Raw genomic sequence first — 27,889 nt, 5'->3', positions numbered from 1 at the left:
GTGGTGCGCGAGAGCTGCTGGGAGGAAAAAGGAAAACTGTGCCGGTTGGTGGATGAGATAGAGGCTCGAGACACCGGAGACAGCGGAGAGTAGTGGACAAACCAACCGGATATTTACCTCCACCGAATAAACCATTAACGGTGTTTTCTGCCTACAATTTAGAGATATAAAAAGCACGTTTTCGACGGAATTAACCGTGTTACACGGATGAAAGATGACTTGACCGACCGTTAGAAGACCGACCGTTTAAAAACCGAACGTTAGAACGCCGACCGTTAGAAGTAGCTCTACCTCTCTTCGGACTGTAGCGATGTTCAAACCTCTGGTTGCTTAGTTACCTCCTCTTTTCCTTCTGTCACCGTGGACTTATCACGTTGTTTTTGCTGTCGCAAACCGAGATGACTGAAATCAGCGAAAAGGAGAATGAACCACAGAACCGGGACCTTCACCGACCACAGGCTACCGTGCCCAGCCAACCGGAGTCAAAGGTAGAAGTTATAACAACACACCTGGGTAGCTAAGCTAGCTAGATAAATGTGGAAGCTAAAGTAAGTTTGTCCAGGAAGTTATAGTGCTCTATTGTCTTTAAATTCACAGTGTGTTTGTGGACATTTTTTATTATTATTGTGTTATAAAGAGATTACAAAACAAGTGAAGACATGTGCAGGGAAATATATAAAAAATATCAAAATATATTATACAGAGAAATACAAATAACAAAGAACAAAACAAAACAAAACAAAAACAACACAAGGGCATAAAAGCAGGTTGAAGAATGTGTGTGTGTGTGATGTGGATAATGGGTGTGTGTTTGGCATTGAATGAGGCTAGATGGTCATATATGACATATATCTACTCTTAAACACATATACTGTACACAGGCACACATATCTACACGTCTTTAAATTCACAGTGTGTTTGTGGACATTTTGACGAAGGTGTCTTAGAAGAAGAAGAAGAAGAAGAAGAAGAAGAAAGGCACTTTATTAATCCCTGAGGGGAAATTCAATTTTTTCACTCTGTTATTAAGATAAGATAAGATGAAACTTTATTAATCCCCAGAGGGAAATTCAGGTGTCAAAGCAGCAACAACATCAGCAAACATCAGCAAAGAGAGTAGAGATAACAGAGGAGAGGTAAAGGTATACAAAAATTATAAAAACAATAAATAGAGATATAAAAGATACAGAGTGAATGGGTGAACATAGTATGTGCAATAAATAAATGTAATATGTACATACGTGCAGTCTATAAAGTGGTATATAGGATGTATAGTGTAAAGTAAAGTATACATTATATACAGGACACACACACACACACATGCACAAACAGGACCTATATACAGTATACATTATATATTATATATTATATACATATATGCGTTAATCAGAGATATGTCAGAGTGTGGGGGCTTGGTTTGGTGCCTTGGTCAAGGGCACCTCGGCAGTGCCCAAGAGGCAAACTGGCATCTCTCCAGCGACCAGTTCACACTCAGTACTTGGTCCATCCAGGGGACTTGAACCGACGATGTAAGCAACAGTGTTTACATTGCTGTATCACAAAAGTTAAATAACTGTAGAATTCAATCTTCAACTTGTAAACGCCCACTTTCCTAGGCATCCCTTCCTTCACACTCAGTACTTGATCCATGCGGGGACTTGAACCGACAACCCCCCTCCGGTTCCCAAGCCAAGTCCCTATGGACTGAGGAGCTACTGCCACCCCCTCTTCTTGTCTTACGAGGCTAATTCTGTAGTGGTTTGCGGGTCTTGCATAACAACTCTAAGCTGCTTTAATTCTTGTAACTACCCTGACCTCAAAGTTTGCAGAGGGCAGAGATTACATAATTGCAGGTGTGTGTGTGTAGTGGCATGTGTATGAATGCATAATTAAGGACACCAGTTCAAGAAAAGACAGTTTTCTTGAACTACAATGATAAAATGAGCTCAGGTTAAGACAATTAAGATAAGATATTCCTTTATTAGTCCCGCAGTGGGGAAATTTGCAGTGTACAGCAGCAAAGAGGATAGTGCAAAAAACAAGATGCATCAGCTAACACAGTGTAACAAAATATGAACCATTTAAATAGAAGGAAGTATAAAAATAGGAGCAGTATAAACAGTATTTACAAGACAGTTTTTTTTAACTACAATGATGAAATGAGCACAGGTTAAGACAATTAGATGCAGCTATGAGGCATAGAGACAGTGTTGTTGTTGGGCTTCATCCATAATATTGTGTGCATGCAGTAACTGTTGGGAGGTACAGCGTCCAAGCAGAAGACTTATGAAAGCCTGCACCTTTGGGGGGCCTTGCATCCTTTTTCTTGGAAAACCCATCACAGGAACCAGGATGGCATACATGCTTTGGGACTGCTGGTCCCCTATTAACTTCACATTCTCTGTGAGATATACATTGTTTTGATTGCAAGATGAACTCAGGATGCAAGATGGTTATATGTTGCATACTCCTAAATTGAAGGGTAATTAAGGTATTTTTCAACCTGGACCCTATTTTCCCATGTTTTTGTGTCAAAGTGACTAATAGGGACAACGATTTCTGAAACTGGTCCAGTGTTGAGGGAGAATGATGTAACCAGCAGCCATGAAACGAGCTGCGAGGGCAAGTGAGCATCGTCAATGTAATGTAATGTTACGTCCGCTAAAAGTGCTTGTTGTTGCCATTGACAGGCTCAGATTGTTATTATTAGTGTCTGAACACATTATGGAAAGGACCCTATAGAGAAATAAAACCTTTTTCTTACCTTTTGCATGATCCAGTCTGTTTGTTATTGTGTCCAAGTTGTATTTTGTCCTCCTTGATTTTGAAATCCGGGATGAGCAACCCTTTCACATTTTTATGCTTAGTGGACTTTTGGCCTAGCACTCCACCGTGAATTCCATTATTGAAGTGCAACCTCTTTTACCAAAACATCATTCTATGTCAGACACTTATAATAACAATCAGAGCCTGTCATTGTCAAAACAAGCACTTTTAGTTGACGTAAATGACGGTGCCAGCTTGCCCCAATAGCATCGTATTGCAGCCCATTTAGCGGCTGCTGTCTACACCGCTCTCCCTCAATACTGGACCAATTTCAGAAACTGTTGTCCTTATTAGTCGGTTAGAAACAAAAACATGGGAAAATAGGGTCCAGGTTGAAAAATATCGAAGTTACCCTTCAATTTAGGAGTATGCATCTTGACCATCTTGCATCCTGAGTTCATCTTGCAATCATTATCTCAGATCACAATACATATATCTGCTGTCTCTAATGTATGGTCAGAGGTGTGACAGAAAGTGTGCATGTTTTCTGCTCTAGCCACTTGGAAATGAAATTGATGAATCTGAAATCTCTGGCATAATTCAGGACTATTGGTAAATTAAACTAACCGCCTCTGTTCTCGGCCTACTTTAAGCCTTGTTTTAGTATTGTTACTTGTTCTTAATAGATCAACTTTTTTATGCTGCAGTCTTGGCCAGCCCCCCTTGCAAAAGAGGCTTCTAACATCAATGGGACTAAAGCAGAAGGTTTAAAACTAGATTTTGACCCTCTTCAATAAGGTTCCCCAAGATTAGCATTTATCATGTCTTCAGTGATGCATATTCTCAAACACATTTCCAATTGAATTAGCACAAACCAGCCGTTTTCCAGAATCTCTGGGGGAAGTATTTAAAATGTCTTTCTTGTTGCTGTTTGATCTTTCTTGACAAAAAGTAGAGCTGAACTTCAAACCGAAACAGTACATTCTCACTCGCTGACTTGACCTAAATCTCCTGCATCACATTTTTTTTTTTTTACATTTTCAAAATGAGCTTCAACAACGGCCTTAATTGCAGCAGCAGTCACCACAACAAATCACATTAAGGCTGGCTTTTGTTGGGCATCATCACCACAGGGAACCTGGAACAAGCCTGGCAAGACGGGGCCTCTTGTTGTTTCTATTTGACTACAGACAAACACAATGGATGGTGAGCGTTGAGGTGCTGCGTGAAATTTACGAGCCAATCAGCTAGCAGATGTTTGCTGTGTCTTGCTAGGGGTTGGGTCATAATTCACACAAATGGTCGTCCAGACAAAACAGAACTGGGAGGAAGCAATCCTCCGAGCTGCGTCAACCGTGTAGCTCTGTGTTTGCCAAGCCCCTGCTGGCAGCCGCGACCGCTCCACATCCCGCAGAAGAAGAAGAATGAGGAGAAAGGATAGATTAAATGTGTGTTACAACTGTAGGGTCTCTTTTAGAGTAGTCTGCTGCTCGAGGGTATCTCTAGAGCTTCACTTGTTTCTTTCTGTCATTCTCAATCTTCTCATGTCTGTATTCATTTCACAACAATTTCAACCCTTTGCTTTCCCTCTTCTCCCTCCATGTCTGTCTCTTTCTCAGTTCCTCTTACCGCCTCTCTGCAGTCTTTCTCATCTCTTCATCAGCTCTCTCTCCTTCATCTCTCATTCCCTTGCTGTCTCTCCCCACCGTCCCTCGGCTCTCACAGTGTTTATTACAGTGATAAGTGGGCCTACCAGCTTTCTAGAGTGCTTCTAATAGATGCTGTGACAGAGAATGAATAGTTATTCCACTTCCTACACCTACGGGCAAGGTGATAGCTGCAAAACTATTATTATTCCTCCGTAATCATTTGGAGCGGACGCCATTCAAGTGTGTTGCATTTAGTGGTATGGTAGGTACGGTAGAGTAGATGACGAGTTTGTAAAGACAAAGCAATGGTTAAAGGGATTGTTACACATTTTGGGAAACATGCCTATTTGTTTTCTTGCTTAGAGTTATGATATTTAGCCCGTTTTAATCGTACTCTGATGCAGACCAAAACAACCGGTCCAAAACCGCTTGTTACCTTACTAACATAATAGTGGTATTCATCTTCTCATCTACCTCTCAGGCATGAAAGCAAATATTTACCAAAATGTCGAATTAATCCTTTAAAACTTTATGTAGTTTATTGGTGGAGGAAGTGAGAGCTGTGCTCAGAATCAGCCGCTACATAAAGCTTAATATTCACAGACAGTGGGTGTAAATGCTGATAATGCAAGGTGGTGCTGCGCCCCGGTCCGCAGGGCCTTCACACAGCCCATCGCACTCTCAGCCAACACAAAGACGTTTTTATGAGGTGAAATGATGGCAACGGTTTCTCTCCGACTTTGCCCTTCACACTCACTTTCTCAGAGCTCTCCTCCTTCTGCTCTTCTTCCTTATCAGCCATTTTTTCCTCCTCTCTTTGTCTAATTAATTTCTTTCTCTCCACTTCGAGTATGTATTTCCTTTCTCTGTTCTATTGACTGTGGCCCATTTAAATGAAACCCAACACCTTGTCTTCTTCCACCTGCAGTTCACCTCAACTCATCTTCCTCTCTTTATGTCTCCCATTCCTCCTTCCTTTCCTACATTGTCTTCTTCCTCCATAGTTGAGTGTCTGGCTGCTGATGGTTGTCTGAGTGCTTGAAAGGTGATTTAAGAATAGGATAGCCAGTCAGAGGTCCTGCAGGCAGGAATGAGAGAAACGGAGAGAAAGAGGTGAAGAGTGAAGTACAAGTGTGAGTAAGATAGAGGAGATAAGGAACAGCAAAAGAGAAGACAATGCCAAATTAAGACTAGAAGAGAAGAGGACAGTGAACAGACACAGCTCTTAATTTGTCTGAGAATTAAAGTCCAGTCTGTTAAAGCAAACTACAGCACACAATATTTGTTGATTAAGACTTCTCCATTAATTCTCAAAATGACCTTTCATAAATGTGCAAACATAAAAACAATCAAATTCCAATTTGTTATTTCTACAGTTCATGAAACAAATCTTTAACATAAACGTGTAGCTATAAATTGGAAAATTATACTTGTTTTATTTAATTAGTTTTTGACAAGTTTTGACATTTAAGTGGTGACATTTAATTTCTGAATTCCTGTGTCAGAAGGTGACTACACTTGTTAAATGAGCTTTTCTAATGTGTACCAGCATGCGTCTGTGCCATTCATATGATTATACTGTGTAGATGACATTTTTGAACAAAGCGTACTCGGCTTCCTCGTGTTTGTTTCTTCCATATCGCTGTTAGCAGGAGGACACATCACTCACTTCTGACAGACCGTGATATGTTTGTGTTTCTCCTGCCAGAATGATTGACTCGTACCGCTGACCTCTGAAACAAACTATAGTCTGCACAGAAAACAGATGAAGGGTTACAGACAGACAGAGACGGATATTCAGAAAACACACAAAGAATAGGACATCAATACTGTCTCTATAATGAACCAACTTTTCGTATTTTACAGTGTCACCGTTGTGCTCATGTATCCAATGTTGACCCAGCATCGTTTGGATTGATGATAAAGTCATTGAATAACTGTCCTTGATTGAGTTCTACAATGCTGCTGATCCAGCAGAGTCCCATGTGCAGAGCGGAGTCAGGTGGGAATAAGTATGGACTTTGTTTAGTCCTTTATTTAGTACTGAGTGACCTTAGGTTGCTGCTTTGGAGACGGTGGACATCAGAGGTTGTTTTGTCTCCTAAAAGGCAAAGCTGTTTGATGTAATGGAGTGGAAAAAAAAAAAGTTTTATAATGATAGTTCTGATCTTCAGCTGTGAATGGCCGACTCACCTTGAAAAAATACTGTAAAAAGTACACATTTGGCTGCAAAGCTTATTGAATACTTAAAACATCAACAAATGATCATTCATAAAGAGCTTGTGTTGCTTAGCAACTTTCATGTAACTTTATTATCAGCTTTCCAAGAGTGTACAGCTAGCAAATTACTGTCATTAAAATAGCATTTAATTATTAAAGTTTTAAAAAATTAGACTTGACTTTCTCTCCACATACGCTAAAATGAACTAAATGGTTTTTACTTCTATAAGAAAGCAAAGCGATGGCAAGTAATGTAATCGGTATAGGTATGCCCGACCAACGTGTAACACCGGTAACACAGACTACCGCGTCAAGCCTAGTTGTTTGGTCTATAAAATGTCAGAAAATGGTGAAAAAAATCCTTCAGTGTTTCTCAAAGCCCAAGATGACGTCCTCAAATGTCTTGTTTTGTCTACAACTCAAAGATATCCAGTTTACTGTCATAGAGAAGTAAAGAAACAAGAAATTATTCATATTTAAGAAGCTGTAATCAGAGAATTTTGACTTTTTTTTTCCTTAAAAAAAATTACTCAAACAGATCAATCGATTATCAAAACAGTTGGTGATGAATTTAATAGTTAACTAATCAATTAACCGTTGCAGCTCTACATTTATACAGGAAAAACAGGATATCAGTCACTTGTCATATGGTAGTAGTTATTGAGCTGATAGGTCGGCTAGTATTAAAACATCTTTCAGTAACCGATACTTTAGAGTATTTAATCTAGAAGATCACAGTTTAATCTGTGTCTGTGTTCAAATGTAAGACAATGTCGCCCTAGTGGGTAATCAAAAGGTAACCAAATGGTTATGGAGTGTTGTTCTTTCTCCATTGTGTGAAAATCGAAGAGTCACCTAATGCTAACTGCAAAAGCTCCTTGTGAAGTTAAGCCTTTTAAACGGCTGGATTTGGAAATGCAAGCTTCTTTCGCTGCACACACTCAGGCAGGCAGCTTGTGAGCTGGAGAAGTATTTGCTAGCAAGAGGCTCACGGATCACATCAAGAAACAGCCCTTCACACAACAGCTAGATATATGGGAGCCACACACAGAGATGTGACAATGAGAGGAGAATAACTGAAATTGATTCTCACCTTTTCTTTTCACCTAAGATATTTATATATAGTATAATAGATCACAGAGACACCTCTGGTTCTTAAGGGCTCATTTGAGTTTCCCTTTCCCATCTGGAAAATCCTTAAAGCCCTGTTTTAAGCTTGTCCTCCAGTCTCTGAGTTTGTAATTGCCTCAATCTGTAATCTCTTGAGTAATGAAGTTTTGACATGGCAGTAATTTGGTAAGTAATGCAGTGGAAATCAAAGGAGCCATATGTCTAATCAGATAAATGTCCCAAGTGGTTTAAAACAGCTATACAATGTCATTACATCTGAATGGGATTTTCAATATTTGTTTTTCAAACAAAGTGACTAAAAATAAAAAACAGCTTCACCTCTAATGTAAGTGCTTTTTGCATGGTGTGAATTCCCCCCCAAAATCCTGTTAATGCATAGAGATTTATAGAAGAAATATCTGTGCTGAAAAACTGTAATTAAACGGTCAGTTTTGCACTGTCCTAGGAAGTTTTTAATTTGTTCCAAGCCCTACAACGCAGCTTGTGCAGTGAGGCGTTACAACTTTTCCATTTGCACAAAAGGTCTCAGTAGGTGCAGCTGGAACGATGCCTAATGAGGTCTCCTTTAATTTAAAGCTCAGGTCGCGGCAAGAAGAATGCCCAAATTAATCAGGTTCCTGTATGTTCAGTAATGCATTTTAATGTCATGAACAGCTATGGATGTCCTGATATAAACACTGCAGTGGACATGTTAAATGGAAGAGTTGAGGAGTAAGTTGCTCAACTGTCTTCCACCTGCAGATAAAGGTTAAAAAAGCACTTTCCCACACAGAAACAGATGGAAACTGGTGCATTATATTTAAATACTGTCATCTAAACTGTTCAGTATTGTACTAATAATACTAACAAACATTTAGAAACATGTTTGAATAACGCATTAAACAAATCACTGTACATATAACATTAATATTGTAGGAATTCGTGTATGAATTTTGGATCATACAATGTATTTGATCTAGTCATTTTTTATCAATTAATATGCTGTTACAGCTTTCAACAGTACAACAGTCTACTGCTGTGTAATGGCTGTTAATAAGGACACAAAGGCAGCTTTGGCACTGTTCAGGGATGTCACTGGTGTCAGACCAAGGATAAAACAAGCATATATTATCCAAACCAGGCTTATAGAGCTAATGTAATAAGTGATTATTTCTATTTCTATGACTTGAAGCATTTTTATGAGTTTTATGTTGCTGCACCCAGGACTGATTCCTTGACAACATCAGACCACCAGACGAGACGTGCCAACTGTTTGGCAGCTGAAACTATACTGGCAGACGTGTAGTGACAGGATTGTTATTGTTTTATGTCTTTATTTATTTTTTTAATTATTATTTCTGTAACGAAACTGTAATTTCAGTCCAACAATACACCATGGCTGGTTTGATACCATGTATCATAGACTATACAGTCTATGCCATGTATGCTGCCACCAGCAGTTGGTTTCAGTTGAACCCTTGTACTCCCAGCTTTACTATACACCCCAGGCCCGATTTGGCATCACAAAACTGTACAGGTGTGTAGTTGAGATCAAACTGAAGGTCGGTTAATTTACTGTTCGGCTAACTGTTATGCATTTTACTGCTTTCACTTATACTCGTGCAGACTCTGTATGTTTATTAGATTACTTACTGTCTTGTGTTGGACATTTTACAAGAAAATAAATTTGTCGATGACGCTCAATATTTGTAGAGCGCTTTAAATACGAAATATTGCCAAATAGGCACTTTTGCTTTTTGCTTTGACACCAAATCCTCCGCCCACGCTTGTCGGTCAACTCTCCTTGCTCTTGTCATGTGAAATCTGACTCCTGTTAATTTGTGCTGCAACTCTGCTGCTGCTGTACAGAGCAGACATTTTTGTTTACAATTGTAGTGTCCGTCATCCAACTAAGTATTGATAACACACTTTACATTTTTTACAAATTAGAGTTTTTTTGTGTGATGAACGTGGGCACGTAACACCGACTACCATGGCAGCCTAGTACTTGGGAACTCAATATAGACTGGATATAGACTAATCACTGGTGATACTTGTGAATCTTGTTTCCTTGTTACTCTGCTAAGAATTTTTTTAAACTTTTGGAATAACTATGGTATTTCATTTTTTTTTTGATTTGTAATCACTGCCATCTAATTTGTCGTCGGTTATGTTTTCACAGTTTTCACAATTGGTCCCTGTAAAAACTTCGAAGGCAATCCGCCGTCTTGAACCTTTTTATGGGAAGAGTTTGTAGCTCGCTGCATAGCCGTGCACCTACACGCATAGAGAGCAGGAGACCATGTTCACAGATTGATCCAAAGATGGAGGACATTGTGTTCAGGTTTAGAAAGTTTAATCCTCTTTCCTTGAAGATTACAGTAAATCGGTTAAGACTGTATGTGTTTGAAGACTTAACCACAAACAAAGCATTACTACTGAGGTATTAAACTTCAAGATGAGTCAATTTGTAGAACTATTATGTGGGAGATTTTTCTCTGTATGAATTTTTTCCTCAGTCGCCTCACTACATCACCTCTGTGTTGTAACAAAAGCATGGGAGCTGGAACTGTATCGTAGTGGCAGCAGGATGACTTTTCGCCTTTCACTGGCATCTTGTGTGAACACCCAGCCCCCCACTTCTTAATCATTAATTTATCCAGGCATTCCTCACAACAGCCTATTTATAGAAACCTTCACCAAACATCCCTGCGCTGTGTGCTCATTTTCAAACGGCCGAAGAACAAGGCTGAAACGTCTGCTCGGTCTCCACTGTACCATTTGTCTGTCAGAGGGGTGATAGAGAAAGGCCCTGGTGCATTGGGCTTTCAAAGACTTTCAAAGGGGGGGTTGATGGCGGTGGTGTGGTATTACTATTTTCATCTCTTCTCTCACTCGACTCTTATTTCTTCCTTCTGTTTTACCTATTTTCTCCTCACTTTCTTTCACTGCCCTCATACTTTTTCTTTCATTCTTTGCTTCATCTTCCTCCTCAAACACCAGTCTGCTCTAGTACACCGCACTGCTTGCACTGTGATGAGCTAATTGCCGTCAGTAGTTCAGAGTGTGATGGGTCTCCAGTTCTGTGATCCATAAATAGACTTTTCAAAACCTAACAGAGAGACACAAGAGTGCCATGGAGAAATATAGAGATTTGCATTCATTAGCGCTCTGCTTTTGATTTCTGTTCTGTTTTCAGGGGAGGATGTTATGGGATATAAGAAAACACAGTGAAGCTGGTTTTATTTTGTTCATGTTTATGCTATACTAACACCACATAATAAGAGTAACCATAATGGATAGATGCAGCGTGATGCCCTGCAGCTCCCAAATTTGAGAAGCTGGGGCAGTTGCAAGATTGTTTTCATTGTGTTAGTGCTTGTTCTGTGCACTGATTGTAAATTAGATATGAATAACTGGATTTATTTAGTGCTTAACTCAACAAAGACCAAAACCCTGGTTCTATGATCAGATCCGTCTAACAGGCATTGTAGGCTCTTTACCACACTGAAATTTGCACATACTGGCTTAACCAATCAGAAAGAGCCCACCAAACTCCTTTGGTAGTGATTGTATATTATACTGCATAGTTATAATGCAGTAAATGCAAACCTCTGTGCACAGCTGGAGGACAGAACTTGTGAAGAGGAACTGACCTTGGTCCTGAATGTGAAACCACTACTGTACATTGCACAAAGTATGTGCAAATAAAGTGACACCTGAACCAGGGATGGGGGAATAAATTGATTCAGCACAGTATTACAATATTTTGTGTGGCAATATTGTATTGATACACGGACGTCAAGTATCCAGCTTTTATTATATAAACTATTAACCTCTTAACAATCCGACGGCCCCCCTATATTCTGTAGCGTAATAATTCCCCTAATTGGAAGTAAATAAAAACACTTGCCCAGACCAAAAGTACACAAATGAACAAGGACGTCCACATGCTTCTCCAGGCATTTAGTGTTCTTCAGCTTGGCCTAATGCCGAATTGTGAAAGTGCCCAGAGCAGCAATTTATTTCAACTACACTGCATGTTAGTACATTTTGGTCATAAAACGCTTTTTCTGGACGGTGCTTAAGCTTAACCTTTTATAGGATAAATGGGATAGTAGTGTAGATACAGGAACTGCTGAATAATAGATATACTGATGAACTGTATAAAACCTCACACTTAAAGTTTACTCTTTCAACAATTATTTATTACTTTTCTCTGTGGACGATATAGATTGTAATGGAAGTTAAACGGAGTAGAACTTGTAACATGAAAGTTTTATTAGTCAACGCTCTAAAACTATTTAAAAATTCATCTGGCATTAAACAAGTTTTATTCTTTATCTTCAGATGAGTCATCTTTGTTTCTTTAATCTTAGTAAAAGCTCAAGGAGGGATATTAAGCTATTGATTAGCAATCATGTGTTGCGCAGTTTGTGCCTAAAGGAACTGCTCCATTCCCCCTGGAACTGGGGCAAAGACCGGCTTTCACCACATAGAGAAGATTAACAAAAGTCAGACAAGTTAAAAATCTAATAGAGAGGAACATCCATTACTGAATGGGCCACCAGTCGAGCCAAGAAAAGGCCATTAAGGAAAGCATGGACTCAGCTCCCTGAAGAAAACATTTACGAGAGGCTCTTGCTAATGGGTCAACAGAGAGGACGCTTTCATCACTCAAACTAATTGGCATCTGTGAATCTGTAGCTTAAAGAAGAAAAGGAGGAGCCTGCTCGATGCTATTGATCTGATTTTCTGCGAAGGAGTGACGCGGTGGCTTTCAAAGGTACAATAGGCGTGATGAGGATGCTACCTTCTCATTTTTCCTCTTTTGTAGAAGAGACAGCCGTTTTGTTACATCACTACAAGCAAAACATGTTAATGCCACAAAATAAACCAAAACCAGAATTAAATAAAACTCTATAACTTTTAAGTTTGAGGCAGGACTCTGGTTATCAACCCAGTCGCTAACACAGACCGCTAATGAGCTCTGTGTAATATGAGGAGGTGGTCTTCAGTCTCAGGGACCTATTACATCCTTGCCCTCATCCTCCAGGCAATTCTCTTGATGTATGAGTCCACAGCGGTTATTACGGTCATATATTGGATCCCATCGCTCCCTAAGTCCCCGTAATTGTTTGTCATTATCGGTTCCACTTTCTTGTAGCCAAAAGCAGTGGATGGCGAGCATGAGGGAAATCAAGGCCGGCAGAGTGAGAGATACACACAGTGTTTGCCGTGCATCACTGACTGCATCAAATGCGAAGGTGCAGGCCGCTCAATAAAACTAATCAAACGTGAATTTTAAGGGGTATTGACTCGTGTGGATTCGCAAAGGATGGCAAATTTGTGATCTGAGGAAAGGGGGGAAAAGCTGAAGATCAGAAGCCAGACTGGCAGGGCAAGGGCAGTCAGAGGTTAGAGCTAACAGACTGTTAACAGACTGATTTGTCAAACAATGCACATCCCCTCAAGCTCTACACTTTTTTTCTGTCATTTCAAAGACCACTTCTCTTGTTCCTACTTTTAAATTTCACCCATTGCTGTATATAATGTCACAATAATAAAAGAAAGGGTCGCTTCTTTAGGTGCTCAAGTTGTAATCAATCATCGCTTTAGGACTTTAAAGCGATTTTTCTGTTACAACAGTTATAACTAGACAATCAAATTAAAAGTTAGATTACTCTGTGGGTGTAGTTTAATCAGACTAATTGACAGTGGCCTGGAAACATAAGCAGAGACAGTTCAGAAAGGATACGGCGCACCGAGAGTCAGTTTCCTGTATCTTTAGGAGACTATTGGCATGTCCTGAGTCTATTAACTCCAATGCGAGAAATGATCGTGAACACAGATTATGACTGATTCTTTCATCCCGTAGTCACCAAAGTATATATATATTTAATCAAATGTTGCTAATTTCTAATTGTTGCATCAAAGTACGTGACGTCACCTTTCTCCACCTGAGCCGAGCCCACTTCAAAGCAGTGAAAACACAGACAAAAACACATATACATATATATCTTGCATGTGAAATATAAACGAACAGTTCTGACATGGGTAGAAAATGTGTTTATTGTAGTAGCTGATTTGATAAAATTGGTTTAAAAGGCTCTTTTAAGACTTTTTGGGTGCCCAGTGAGGTTTGCTCTCACTTCCCTAAATCGGTGTGTTTTGCTGTTTTTAGTTAATATGTCCTCGTTGCTCTGAAACAGAAACACGTTTCACTTGGAACTAGTTGTAATTTCAAATATTCTTCAAGGTTACCTTTTTTGTTTATTTGTTGTTGTTGTTTTTCTTTGTCTTTCAGTTGCAGCGGTTGAAGCGCTCCCTGTCCTTCAAATCAGTCATGCGCAGCAAAAGTGTGGACAACTTTTTCCAGCGCAGCAACGGCGAATCCCGCGCTCTCTCGGCCGTCATCACCACACCTCTACCGCCATCTCCTTCCCCCATCCCCGAGTCCCCGCTGGCCTATGAGCGCTCTCCGTCCCATTCCCCGTCTACCAGTCCCAACCCCTCGTTGACATCACGCTCACCTTCTATCAGTCCCACGCTCTCCAAGACCCAGCCAAAGTCTCAGGCCCAGCCGGTCAAGACCCACTGTTTCCAGGAGCACGTCTTCCGTAGACCTACCAGCTGCCAGCGATGCAAACACCCGATCCAAGGTAGGTCAGCTGTGCCGGTTACTTCAAGAACATTTGTTACTTTCATTCCATGGAGAAAATAAATGTATTCTGAGAGGTGAACATCTCCAAAAATGCAGAGATAAGCTACTAAATACTATAAGTTTTAGTTAAGCATATTCATTTTTAACAAAAGTTTAGTTAATCTACAGTACCTGGTTGAACCATGGTGCTGCTCAAAGTGTAAAGATATCAGTCAGGCTTGGTGGAACATCAGCTATAAAGGGATCTGCAGATATTTTGGGTTTATATGCTGAAGTTTTTCCACTGGGAATTCTGCCCAAAATAATGATTCAGCTTTTGTTTGTGGTTCTCAAAGGATTAAAGATCATTACTCAGGATAATAAGGGTCTATTTCTTCAGCAGAAAATTGTCACAATGAAAATTATTGACAGCAGGCACTGTGGTCCAATCTTGTTTACATGCCTCTCCTGGGAGTATCTCCTTTTCTTACAATTGGTATGCTGACTTCATGTAAACCAAGTCAGTTGGACAGGTCAGCTTTCTTACCAGAACACTCAGTTACTGTTAAGGGTAGAGCCAGTAAATTCCTCCAAACAGTGATATAACAGAATTCACATTTATTATATGCAACTACGCTTTGGCTGGTCAAGAGCTGAACTTAAGAGTTTATTAATCAGTTTTATAATCGAAAAATGAAAAACTCACAGCTTACAAATATTTGCAAGAACCAAGTGTAAGACCTGCTGGTATAACGTACACATCAGCTGGGTTCAGTCCTCCTGGCTTGTAGATCAGGATCAATTCAGGATTGATGATTGTGTACTGGGGACACATTTGTGACCTCTAAATGCTTAATTACTGGCAAAACTATTAAACCATTTGACCAGTCTTTAGAGCACATTGATCAGTCACAATTCAAGACCAGAGGCTTACTGTGCTTCCATTGTAGTGGCTCATATGCTTTAGATGAGACTCATTATTAAAATTTGGAAATTATTGAACAAATACATTTAACATACTGTACATTATCTTGCAGAACAAGAAGCGTGTGAGTGTCAACTGATATTTAGAGAGTTTATTTAATACTTGTGGATACCACATGAGAAGCACAAATCTGATATACTTAGTTTTTTTTTCTAAAATAAATTAAGAGCAATTCAAATTCGAAATTCAGTTACAAATCATCTCTGCAGGGTCTTTTTAATGGTTTGAAACACCTACAATTGCAAACTTTACAGCCCAAAGAAGGGAAAACAGACACAAAGTATAGAGAATATGGCTTGTGAGAACCACTGATGAAAAACTGGCAAAAATGTCTACAATAATCAGATGTTTTTTTTACTAATAAATTATGTAAAAGATAAAACAGATACTTCTGTGTGGCAACAAGCAGTCTACGTTATTGTTTCCCATCTTCATTTCCATTACCATCACCGCACCTGATATTGCCGTTTGCATTGGCCCTAACCTGTTGCTGATAACAGAAATATTGACAGCTGTTTTAGTCTACTACGATGTGTTAAAGTGAATTGTCTGGTGTTTCTGCAGGGAACTCCAAGCAGGGGCTGCGTTGTAAAGCCTGTAAGCTGCCGGCCCACCTCTGGTGTTCGTCGGAGCTCTCCCAGCAGCCCTGTAATGGCAAGGTAAGAACACCTCAGACTGACTTATCATTAAGTCTCACTACCGCCCACTCACTATGCACCTTTATGAAGCTAACAGTACACTTTTACTGCCCACATAAAATATATAGTAACACAAAGTGTCTTGCATTTGTCTGGCTGCGATATGACACCCAGAGGTATGTGGTCATCTAGTCTTAACAGGGGTGTGAAAGGAAATATTTCAAAAGTGGCTGGATTTGCTACCTGGTCAGTGAGACAGCAGGGTATTTATTTGTCAAACGTACTGGAAATACATGAGTTCTCTGCAGGCCAGAGACTGACCCAGAATGCATTGTGTCAGCAGAATTAAACAGCATCTGGATGCTGTAATTGTCTGTTGGCATAGCCTTTACTCCTGGTAATATGCTTAGCCTCAAAGCCCCTGTCTTGTCAAAAGCGGATAAAGCCCTTTTCAAACCAGCAGAGACAAAAATACAGAGGTTATAAATGGAATATGGATTGACCCGAGCTTTGTTAGGTAGACTAACACACTGGGAAGTGTGTGAAAGGGTAGCAGTGGGATCAAATTACCTCCCAGCTATAAATGCCATAAGAGGAACAAAAGCCGGGGAGAATGACACTGATAAAGTTTCAGTGGCCAGGTCCCAACATTTTTTCACTCAGCCTTTTTGTCCTTCCTCCTGCATGTGCTGCTCTTCTCACGTAACGCCCTCGTCTCTTCCTCTCTCTCTCTTGTCTGGGTGCTACATTTCCTTCCTCCCCTCTCAACTCTGTTGGAAAATCAATATCTCCCTGTACCAGCTGGTCTGGCTAATTCAGTGTGAAATTCAGTGTGTTTGAGGACGCACACAATCCCTCGAGGATATGACACGGCAGGCTCTCGCCAAGCCTTCGGCAGTGTCCTTTTCGATCACTGCACACTCATCAAAGCAAGGATTAGGCATTTTACTGAAAACTGGATGGAGTTCGAGGCTCCTACTTATACATCTACGTCACTTAAGGTCCGGGGTGCACTGACTTCACTGTCATCCAAAGCGTTTGTGTGCAAAATTCAATTTTACTATTTGAAGCTGTAATTGCTCAGGTGATTTTTGTATTTACGGGTTAGTCTTCGTCATTCACATTTTAATGAAAATGTTTTGGGCAACGATGTCCTGTTGTTAAAGAAATGTTAAAATGAGTTGGAGTACATCATGTTAGAATAAATGTAAGTCATGTAATTGGTGGGGAATACTTAATTTTCTGAGTAGAAATGCAGTCAGACTCTTGGGATGACTCGAGACCAGACAGAGCAGCGATGTAGTTGCTGCAGGGAGAAGAGAGCAGAGAGTCCATTAAAGAGGAGCAGGAGCAGGCCAGCTTAGTGTGACTAAACATGAATACAGTATATCAGTGGCAGTACTTTATGGAATGAATTATTCACAGTGGTGGAAGCGGTAACTAAGTACACTTATTCAAGTACTACACTTTTCAGGTATTTATAGTTTATCTATTTTATGTTACTTTATACTTCTACTTCACTACATTTCAGAAGGAAATATTGCACTTTTTCCTATCCTACATTTATATGTGAGCTACAGTTAATGGTGCACATACTGCAAAAATCTCCTTTTTGCCAACTCGTCACAAAAGTCTTAAAACAAGTGAAACAATCTTGCCCTGTGGTGAGATAACTTTAACCTGTTTGAATAGAAGTAGGGCTATCAAAATTGGCCAAAAATGATGTTTGAATATTCGCTCTAAAAGAACATATAGATTCGAACGATTTGAATATCTATTTTTGTGCTGCTTTTTTTCCCCACAATCTAATATTAATTGTCATATTCGAATATCTGCTTTTTTTTTTACTATTCAAATATACATTCAAATTCAGAATATTCGTTGACAGGCCTAAATAGAAGTCACCTTATGTTGTGAATTTTCCAGAATAAGGTGCAGCTGTCTTGTCTGTGAGAGATTCTCACACTTATTTCTAGAAGACAGGTCATTATTATTTTTTTTAAATAAAGACTTACGTAGTTAGATGGGGATTTTTTGGTGATGGAGTAAATGATCAACATATAAAATAGTTAAAATGAGCTTCACCTTGATCAGCTACATCATTAAAATGCTGCTTGCAGGTGAATGCATATGTAATACGAAGCCAATAAAATAACATATAATATTAAAACACTACGAACGGGACCATCCTTACTTGTGTACTTTTACTTGTAACAGAGTATTTGCACAGTGAGGTGTTGTTACTTTTACTTGAGTAAAGAATCTGAGTCACCACTGTTCATTCAAGCTTGCACAAGCTAGAGTTTATGTAAAGTAGTGGCATTAAAAATGAAAAAAGGAATATCGATGACTACAGCTCCTCTGGCTCGCTCTCAACCCATTTGCTGAGTGCACCCATATATGACCGATTGCTTTAAAATATCTCCAGAATCAAGCAGCTGAAAATTACTTTGGAATCCCGACAACATTTGGCTAATCAATGTTAATTAAACTTAAAGATGTATTACCCGTTGATTAAAGGAAAAGGGCCTGCTGAGCTCTGCACAAAATAATTGCTTCTGCAGGAAAGCTTTACACTCATCCTCACCCGAATTTGTGAGCCTAATCTTGCGTTCTGTGGATCTCAGCTGACCAAAGAGCTCTCTTAAACCGCCAAATCATGCTCCACCGTCACCATTCCTGATATTTTGATGTGTAATTGTGGGCGTAGTGTTTGACTATTGGACATGAAAGGGATGTTTCTAATGCAGAAGAAATAATTCATCTACTTCCACTTCTGAGCAGTTTGTTTCAAATTGGAGCACTGGCAGAGGAGATAAGGCCAATTGCCACTCATTAATTTGCATAATTAAACAGTAAGTTGTTTATTTACAGAGAGGTCTTTTATTTTGTTTGTGTTCTGTGTTTCCTGTGAAGCTCTTTGTGATAATCGTGAAAACGAGGATAATGAAAACAATATGTTGCTGTGTCATTACACTAGAGCTGCAACAATTGGTCGATTTTTATGCAATTATTTGATATTATTTAATAATAATTGCTGCTTTTTCTCAAGTTCATATCATTGTGAATTGAATATCTTTAGGTTTGGACAAACCAAGAAGTTTAATGACACCATCTTGGACTTAAAGGCATTTTTTACTATTTTCAGACAATTCATAGACCAAACGGTTTCTCCATAAATCAAGATAATAATTATCAGATTAATCAATGATAAAAAATATCTTTGCAGCCCTACTGTAGACATATTTACGTGAGCACCTAGGCTGTCCTCGACCAAAGAAATTCTTAGTTGATTAACACTTTTGTTGACTTCATTAGTTTATTTAATCGACAAATCTGTTAAACTGAATTTCTCCCCAAAAAATCTCACAAAAGCACCACTTTAAATCTTGTGTTGACCAGACATGTGCTCATAAGTTTCTTGGAAATAAGTCATTCAGCATGAAAAAAGCATAAAAAATGACTAATCGACGAAAGAAATCTTAATCGACTAAGACCAAAACGACCGTTTTGTCAACTAATCGACTAAGAGGGGGCAGCCCTAGTGCTTTTGAAATGAGTAAGACTGCTAGATATAATAATTTTGTTGGTAATTTCGAATTTGTAAGAGTATCTGAAATATTAATCTATATTATAATTGCATCATTAGTCAGAAATAGATACAACTCTTATGAAATCACACTGTTCAGTTATGTTTTGGCGTAGCGTTTCATGCAGTTATTTTGGTGTAGAGGTGACGTTTGTGTTCTGTGAGAAACGAGATAAAGAAAAAGATTCTGGGCAAATTTTTGTCTGTCAGTCCTGAACTGCCGTCACACTCCCTCCGAACCTTAAAGCAATGTTTCACATTTGGATGACTTCTGTACTTTTCAGAAGGTCTACACTCACAAGATCTGTCAGATCGCCATGGCAGTCATTTTGATTTGTTTCCTTTTTATATAAATATATTCCTTTACTTTGACTTTCAGACACAACAAGCTTACAAAGTGTTCAAAACCTCACATGCTTCCTTTCCTTAAATCATTGACGGTCTGTTTTGATACGTCATGACACTGTATGTTTTTGTTTTTTTTTTAATTCAAACAAATAAAAATATTTCCTGGATAAAAAGTGACAAGTTTAACCCGGAGCAAAATAACACATGGACCGGTAAATGCTGTTTTGTTTTGACACCATGGAGGTAGTTCAGCCTCTGAATGTAACACAGGTCACAGAAATAGCTCAAAGATTAAAAAACATTTTTCTGTTGACATGTTATTGTCAGCATGTATCACTTACTGTAAAACAGATGAAAAGAGATACAGAGATTAGATAAAGCCCCGATACTATCTTTAAAAACGGTTTCTATTTGGAGAGCAGATTCATCACAGCTTCTGGCAAAAAACAGGACTGTGTAATTTTATCTCATAGACTGATGAGTCATGTTCTGTAGCTAAACATATCTCTCTTTCTAAATAAAGAAACACAATCAAGACATCAAAGTTGTACAGTAACAGATCTACAGTTTGACAGACAGACCTTTGTGGTGCTTCAATAGGCAGACCACATGGATGAATCAGCTTGAAGGCAGACAGAAAAATGTTTAGTCATACTCCATTAGGCATACAGCCGTGTCGGGGGACATTTCTTCAGAAGTTAAAATTAATAGTGGGTGTATTATTGCCACCATCATTGGGCAATAATGCAGTCATAGATCATAATAGCTGATCTACACTACATGTGTCAAGATGGAAAAGTACAGTATGTCAAAGATACTCATTTTGCCTCTTACAGTTTTGGCTCATTAACGTCAGCTTTATGTTTTCTGTCAAACTGTTATAAATGGGAACAATACTGACCCTTTTAACATAATTATTAACATAATCCAGGGCCTCCTATTTTTCCCCAAAAAAGTGTTTCTGTAATGCAAAAATATCTGCAACAAAGTCATTTGTAGGAGATTTCAGTTGAGCTGAAATACTGAAAGAACACCATGAGACTGATATTTGCACATTTTTAGATACTCAGCTTTCGTCTTATGTACTTCTTCCAGTTAAAACCACACAGGTATTGTCTTACAGCAAAATATAACATCTGCCCTTTGTCTTTTTTTTCCGTCTGGAGTAACGTTTCTCCTTCCCCTGTCCTCCCTCTCCTGTCTCGCTGTCTCTCTGCTGGTTCGTCAGTCAGGAGCTTTCAAGAGAAACTTCAGCTCTCCTCTGATAACCGCCGATACGCTGGGTGTGGTCAGAGAGGCTCCTGCTGCCCAGGGTGAGTGATGGGAACGCTGGCTGATTTCTCAGAGCACCAAACAACCAAAATGTCAGGATGACTAATCACCATGTCTGTGGCCTTCGATCCTTGATGCCTGACAGGCCACTGTGTGTTTGTGTGCGTAGGGGCATGTGTGTGTGTGTGTGTTTGTGTGCGTAGGGGCATGTGTGTGTGTCAGCTATAAAACTGCTTGTGTTGTTGCTCTGTGTCTGTGTGTAGAGGCAGATAACGGCATTGTTGACCCTGTGTACGAGGCACTGCGCTATGGGACGTCGCTGGCTCAGATGAGTCGCTCCAGCTTCAGCAGTATTTCAGAGTCACCCTGTCATGAGGTATAAAAACACACATAAAACTCCAGTCATTCATATAAATTCATGTTGACATTAATCATACCAGGAATATTGCTGACTTTGCTGGCTGCAACTCTTTGTTTATTATAGGAGGAAGAAGAAGAACTGCCAGAAAAAGTAGAAAACCAGCCAATAGCTGAGGAGGAGCACATCCCAGGAAGTAAGTCAAATCATTCAATCATTTGAATTCCTAACTGATAATTTGCAGTTTGGCAAATTTTAAGCTGAATACTGAAAAAGCCTTAAAGGAATAGTTGGGTATTTTTCAACCCTATTTTCTCATGTTTTTGTGACTAAGTGACTAATCAAGACAACAGTTTTTTTTTAATTCGTCCAGTATTGAGGGAGAACGCTGTACCCGGCAGCCGTGAAACGAGCTGCGAGGGCAAGTGAGCAGCGTCGATGCAACGTTGTGTTCAGTCAAGTGCTTGTTTTTGCCACTGACAGGCTCAGATTGTTATTACAAGTGTCTGACAACATTATGGAAAGGACCCTGGAAATATATATATATATTTATGGAAATAAATACGGGTGGTCATCGAAGTCAAAGATCTCATCCACATTGTGGAAATCATCTAAATATTCTTTTTTTTTTCAGATAAAGGGTTAAAATATCTCATAAAAAATACAGACTTAAATGTGCAAAGGCCTTAATTATGAGAATGGGATACAGCAGGCTATAGAGGTGGTGTGTGTGCTCTTTACAGTACTTTAACCTCTCTGTCTTTAGTCCCAGGAGAAGGGATCAGCTCTGTTTGTACTGCTGCCACTTTACAGTAAACGACCTTGACTTCTACCTTCTGTCTTTATGCCGCAAAGTGACAAGACCTCTCTGTGCATCCCTCCCTATTCTTTCTTTCTCTTTCACCCACACTCTTTCCCTCTTGAGCTTTCTTTCTTTCACGCATATTGTCTTTCCTTCTCCTTTTCTTTTCCCTCTCTGTCTGTCTCTCCAGTGCTCACCCCTCCTGAAAGCGAGAAGGCTGATTCAGAAGACAGGGTCAGCCTGAAGGTGTGTAGTCAGCACTCTTTTTCTTGGTGAAGATGCACTCTGTCAACCCCCTTCAAACTCTTCATCTTTCTCACTCAGCTTCAGACTTCCGCATGAGAAAACATACCGATAACAATCTTCTTTCTCTCTTTTCTCTGTCTTTTGATACTTTCACCAGACTCCTAAAAAAGTCGAGGTCCACTCCATCCACACATACGTGGCTCTCTACAAGTTTATGCCTCAGGAGAAGAACGACTTGGAACTACAGTCAGTCCATTTTCTTTGCATACTGTACAGGTTGTTCACATGAGAGTAATCAGATGAAAGAAGAGGGAAGTGTGTACCTGGCCAAAATGCACTGACATTCACACACCATCTGCCTCCTCAGCGGGAGCATCGTAGGGGGGCTGCAGGGTTTGGATTGGGAGGGGGGGGGAGCGTGCTGGGAGGCCGGGAAGGACAAACAGCTGCGTTGAGTGTGTGACATGAAAAAAAAGAGTCTTTTCTATGTTAGAAGGTGCAGAAAACTGCTGAGTGTGGTATGACACCCACCACTAATCTGGAGGATGCGTCTGTGCAAGAAGACAGCACACGAGGAGTTTGGTCACATGCACAGAGCAGTCCGTTTTCCTCTGAAGAATAACTAATGTCACGGTGATTTTTACAGTACCATACATAAAACATGAAACATTAGTTAATGTAGCCTAATCTTCTAACTTATATGCGAGAGGTAAATTTAAAACATAACTTGATATAAAAACAGTCAAAATGTTACTTAACCCTTTGAACTCAGCAATAGAAATGGTCTGCCGGTGCCTACATGGTATTTTTGTTTATTGTGATATAATTTCTTGGCGTATCTTCAAATGCTTCATATTCCTAAATCTGTACAACCTAAGCTAAACAGTTATGTAAGTCAATAATTGATGGATGGAGATAAATCTTCTCATCGAGCCCTTTGTTTGACTTTTTCTTCCAGGCCTGGCGACAGAGTTCAAGTCACTGATGACTCCAACGAGGACTGGTGGAAGGTGGGCTGTGAACAAAAATCTTTCTATTCAAATACCTTAGATACTACAGTAACATACACATTTGGACTTCAGTTAGACAATCAGTTGAAGTTCAAAGCAGAGCTGCTCAGGGCAAGGTTATAGTAGTTTTGAATTTTCAATTTGTTTTTATTTTATTTTAGTTTTGACTATTCAGTTTTATTGTGTGTTTGCTACTTTTAGTTTAGTTTCAGTTTTTCCAGAAAGGTTACTTTTTTATTATATTTAGTTTAGTTTTACGGCAGTTTTAGTTTGTTTGTGTTAGCACCAGGTATAATGTTGTCTCAGAAGTATCTAGCTACAAAATACATGCTACATGGAACTGTGTAGGAATGGCCACAATATTTAAATCTTTTGATTTGGGAATCAACTTGAGTACTCTTTCACTACCACACTCAGAAGAAAACTTGTCACCTGCAATTTCATCCCGACCCCAGTTGGTTAACATTAGACCTGAGCTGAATAACTTGGTTAGATGGCATTTTATCCATGACAATATTTTAATCATGTTCTTGTTATTTAATTCCACAAGACTAGACTGCATGTGAAAAACAATACGGATTCATTGTGAAGCAATTGCGGCATAGAGCCATCTCCTGAAAGTCAAGTCCGTTCAATTTCTGTTATATATTATATTTTATTTATTTATTTTTTTTTTTAACAAGTCTATATTGTTTCAGTTTATTTTTATTTTATTTTTAAAGGATATCGTTTTTATTTAGTTTCAGTTTACGGCAATATTTTTCATATATTTTTTGCTTATTTATGTTTTAGTTTCAGTTTTAATAACACCGGTTCAGAGACAGTGAGACTAAAGAGCTGGTCGATGTGCTTGAAGGACAGCAGGTGTGAGTGTTAGCAGAGGTAGTTATCATGAAGAGGAAAAGAGGAAGAAGACAGATTGCAGTCAGTGTTTAATGAGGCAGCTGAAGATCCTAACCTTCACCTGCTGAAGGACAGATATTAAAATGGCTGCAGAGTATATTTCTGTAGCTGATATTACTGCTGTAAAGAGCTATGTATTTAAGTCAAAGAGCTATCTAAAGAGTCACCTTGATGTTGATAGAGTTCCATCTGACTACATGACAAAACATCTCAAACTGTGATGGGTGTGATGTAAATGTAGTACAATATTAAAATCAAAATACATGTAAATAAATGTAAAATGGCACATTTTAAAGTACTTTATCCCCCCCAAAAAACGTTATTATAGTATTGAGAGTAATTTCCACCCATGCAAACCCCATTCCATTACAGAAAACTGACACTTACACCCCCCTCCTGCAACTTTAGTGTAAACATGCTTCTGCTAAATGTGGAGGAACCAACATCTGGACACGAGCAAAACAGCTAACTGTGCACCCAGGGGCTTTGAACGCCTGTGTGCCAGAGTCTCTGAAGAGAATAGAGGGGGATTAAGGCTCCACTAATACTGACGCTTTTTGCTCTAGTACTGACGTTGATAATTAGGGAACAAAAACAATCTTTTTTATTTCTATTTTTTCAGCTAATTGTGATGGTTTATGTAAATTCCAATGTGTTCCTGTGATATAAATGTGATTGTTTAGGCAACCGGCCAAGTAAACAGAAATGAAAACACAAATAACCTAATGCGTGTGCTCAGACGAGGACCGTAGTGGAAGCAGCCTGTTTGTGTTGAGATGTACAGTAAGCAGACAGACGATTGAAATACGGTTGTTCCTTTTTGTATTGCAAATTGTGTCTTATTAGGAGAGTAGCATCATACATTTTTGTACTACAAGCTATTAAGAACCTTTTTTTTCCCCCCATTTCAGCCAAAACAACACAGAAAATATCTATTTATAACTGTGTACGTGTGTGTTTGGGTGTGTTTACCAGGGAAAAAGCAGAGACAAGGTGGGATTGTTCCCGGCCAACTTTGTGCAGCGGGTCCGCCCCGGCGAGCGCGTGTGGAAGGTCACCGATGGTTTCCACGGCAACCGAGACAAAGGCCAGATGACTGTGAAAGAGGCCCAGGTGAACACACAATTTACCCTCCCTCTCACACACACACACACACACGCAGGATACATTTTTTAAGTGTATGCAAATTCATGCAGAAAACTGCTGAGATTACAGAGGACAGTGTTACGGCTTCCAATGCAGCAGCTCACTTTTCGCCTCAATCCACAAACTCCCTCACATTACTGAATGTCACTTGCTCCTCCTCCTCCCGCTACGCACTCCTCTCTCCCCCTCCCTCCCTCTGCAGATCTGCGTGGGGAAGAACGAGGAGATTGACGGTTTCCTCCGGCTGAGCAGCGGGAAGAAGAGAGGCTTGGTCCCTGTGAAGTATCTGCTAGAAATATGACGGCAGCAGCGCACTTCACCTTGACCCTCAGTTTGATAAAGAAGTTCGCTATGACGGAGGAATACTCAGGAGTGTTTACCCGACACCTCACTGACCGCCAACCACCCCTCTAAAAAGTGCCAGTGAATTAGCAGCTTGAGTGGACGACGAACCACAACTTTGCTTTTCACTGCAGAAGCTTTTAAGACTTAAAGGAGGTGGTGGTGGGGGGAGGAGAGGACTCCTTCAGAGCTACTTTTCTTGTAGCACAACTTTACTTTGTGTGGTTTTAAACACACTCACAACAGATATGTAGCATCATGTTGAAGAGGATAGTCTGGCTACCTCACTAGCCATTTCCATCGGTCATCCGTCTGCGAAAAACGGGAGAGGACTACCTTAACGTCAAGGCGTGTCCAAGCCTTGTGAGTCTTCATTTCACTGTTTGTGTAGCAAAAACAAGACATGAGAGATTGTGAAAGATTGTAGCTGTTTATTGTGCAAACACTTGTTTTCACACCCTTTAACAGATTCGGTTTAGTAGATTCAACTGAGCGTATAAACCATCCAGTTTTTTCTATGTGCAGACTGCAGCCCACAACGTGCACCTGTCTGCTGTTGTAATATGAATTCATGACGTGTCACTCCTTGCAAAGACTAGAAAATGATTCAGGTATAACATTGTGTGTAAAAAAAAAAGTCGTCTCTGCTACATCTTGGTCAAATGAAAGTCGTATCACACACACACACACTGGGATTTTCTGTATTTCAGACTGCTCTCCAGTGATTAGATTACTGTACATTTGTGCTCTTCACAGCTCCGATGTGACAAATGCTTTGCGTGCACCTCGGGGAGCTTTTTTTCTCTCAGTACGCCCTTCAATGACACTCTCTCTGTATACACACACACAGATTTTTGTAGCTCACTTTGTCCCACGTAACTGTAAAAATGCACCACTAGACTCTGCTTCCTGTCATTGTATTGTCAGCGTTGTTTATCTGTGTGTAAAGTCCTGTAATATTCGCTGTGTACTACAACGCGGGGATGGCACGCCGTCCTGACTTTCTGATGCTTTTCTCGCGTAGAAGAGCAGAGCAAAGAAAATACTGTTATTCAGGATGATGGATAAAAAACCAAACTCTGTGTTATTTGTCAAAAAAAAAGTGGTGAAGGCTTTTCAAAAGTCTCTCAGAACGTCATGTTCCAAACTTGTCAGAAATGTGCTGAATTTTTGATGAATGGCTAATGTATCTCCCAGCGCACGTGATTACTTTTAAGTAACTCTGAGGGACTGTTATTGTGTCTGTTATTTAAGGTGACACAAGGCAAAATCACCGCACACCACTTGATTTATTGCTCAGTCATTATAAACCTTAAGGCAGTGACAAACTGCCTTTGTTGCGGCAATAACTGTAAATAAAGATATTATTTGTAAATAGCCTTATAAAGATACTGTATATGTATATTGGCTCTGAATAGCGCTCTTGCAGCTATCCAGAGCCAACTAAGGGCATTAACCTCACAGTTATAAATTACAGGAGATCCTTATTTAGTGTCCCACTTACCAGTGTATGCATCTCTTTGCTCAATTACCATCCAGCCCTGTCAGCACAAATCTTTTCAAATACTATGCACAACAGTTCTAGTCACTCACTTTGTTTTGTACTCCAGCGTAGCCACACACATCTCTGTATATATCTGTGCTTTTGCAAAGATTTGAATTTGGACTCCATCTGGGATCAGTCTGCACCACGCTAATCCTAAACATTACTTTCACTGGCTAGAACCAAGATTGGCTCAGGATCAGTATTACCCAGGTGAATTCCCTCTCTCACCTCAATGCACACTACCAGGCTAGTTCTTTGCATGGCTAGCTGCCCTTTGATCCTCACATCTCTCAATAAAGTCAGATGAACTGTCAAA

At 39.7% G+C, this 27,889-nt stretch overlaps 1 protein-coding gene across 3 annotated transcripts; it reads left to right on the top strand.

Annotated features, from left to right (window-relative positions):
• Positions 1–41: 41 nt before the first annotated feature.
• On the top strand, positions 42–27,889 carry LOC119479870 (SH3 and cysteine-rich domain-containing protein 2-like). Of its 3 annotated transcripts, XM_037755843.1 has the most exons (13): positions 42–488; positions 5,420–5,548; positions 6,282–6,417; positions 14,053–14,407; positions 15,938–16,032; positions 21,177–21,261; positions 21,484–21,596; positions 21,705–21,774; positions 22,571–22,626; positions 22,784–22,872; positions 23,585–23,636; positions 25,515–25,652; positions 25,888–27,889. In XM_037755843.1, the coding sequence occupies exons 4-13, from the start codon at positions 14,092–14,094 to the stop codon at positions 25,984–25,986; spliced, it is 1,113 nt and encodes a 370-aa protein (XP_037611771.1). In that variant the 5' UTR covers positions 42–488; positions 5,420–5,548; positions 6,282–6,417; positions 14,053–14,091; the 3' UTR covers positions 25,987–27,889. The 3 variants fall into 3 exon arrangements, with proteins under 3 accessions (XP_037611771.1, XP_037611770.1, XP_037611772.1); XM_037755844.1 differs by lacking the exon at positions 5,420–5,548 and having other exon boundaries at positions 357–488; XM_037755842.1 differs by lacking the exons at positions 5,420–5,548; positions 6,282–6,417 and having other exon boundaries at positions 44–488.

This window comes from Sebastes umbrosus, chromosome 20, assembly GCF_015220745.1.
Source record: "Sebastes umbrosus isolate fSebUmb1 chromosome 20, fSebUmb1.pri, whole genome shotgun sequence".
Taxonomy (NCBI): domain Eukaryota; kingdom Metazoa; phylum Chordata; class Actinopteri; order Perciformes; family Sebastidae; genus Sebastes; species Sebastes umbrosus.
This window is presented reverse-complemented; position numbering and strand designations above follow the sequence as displayed.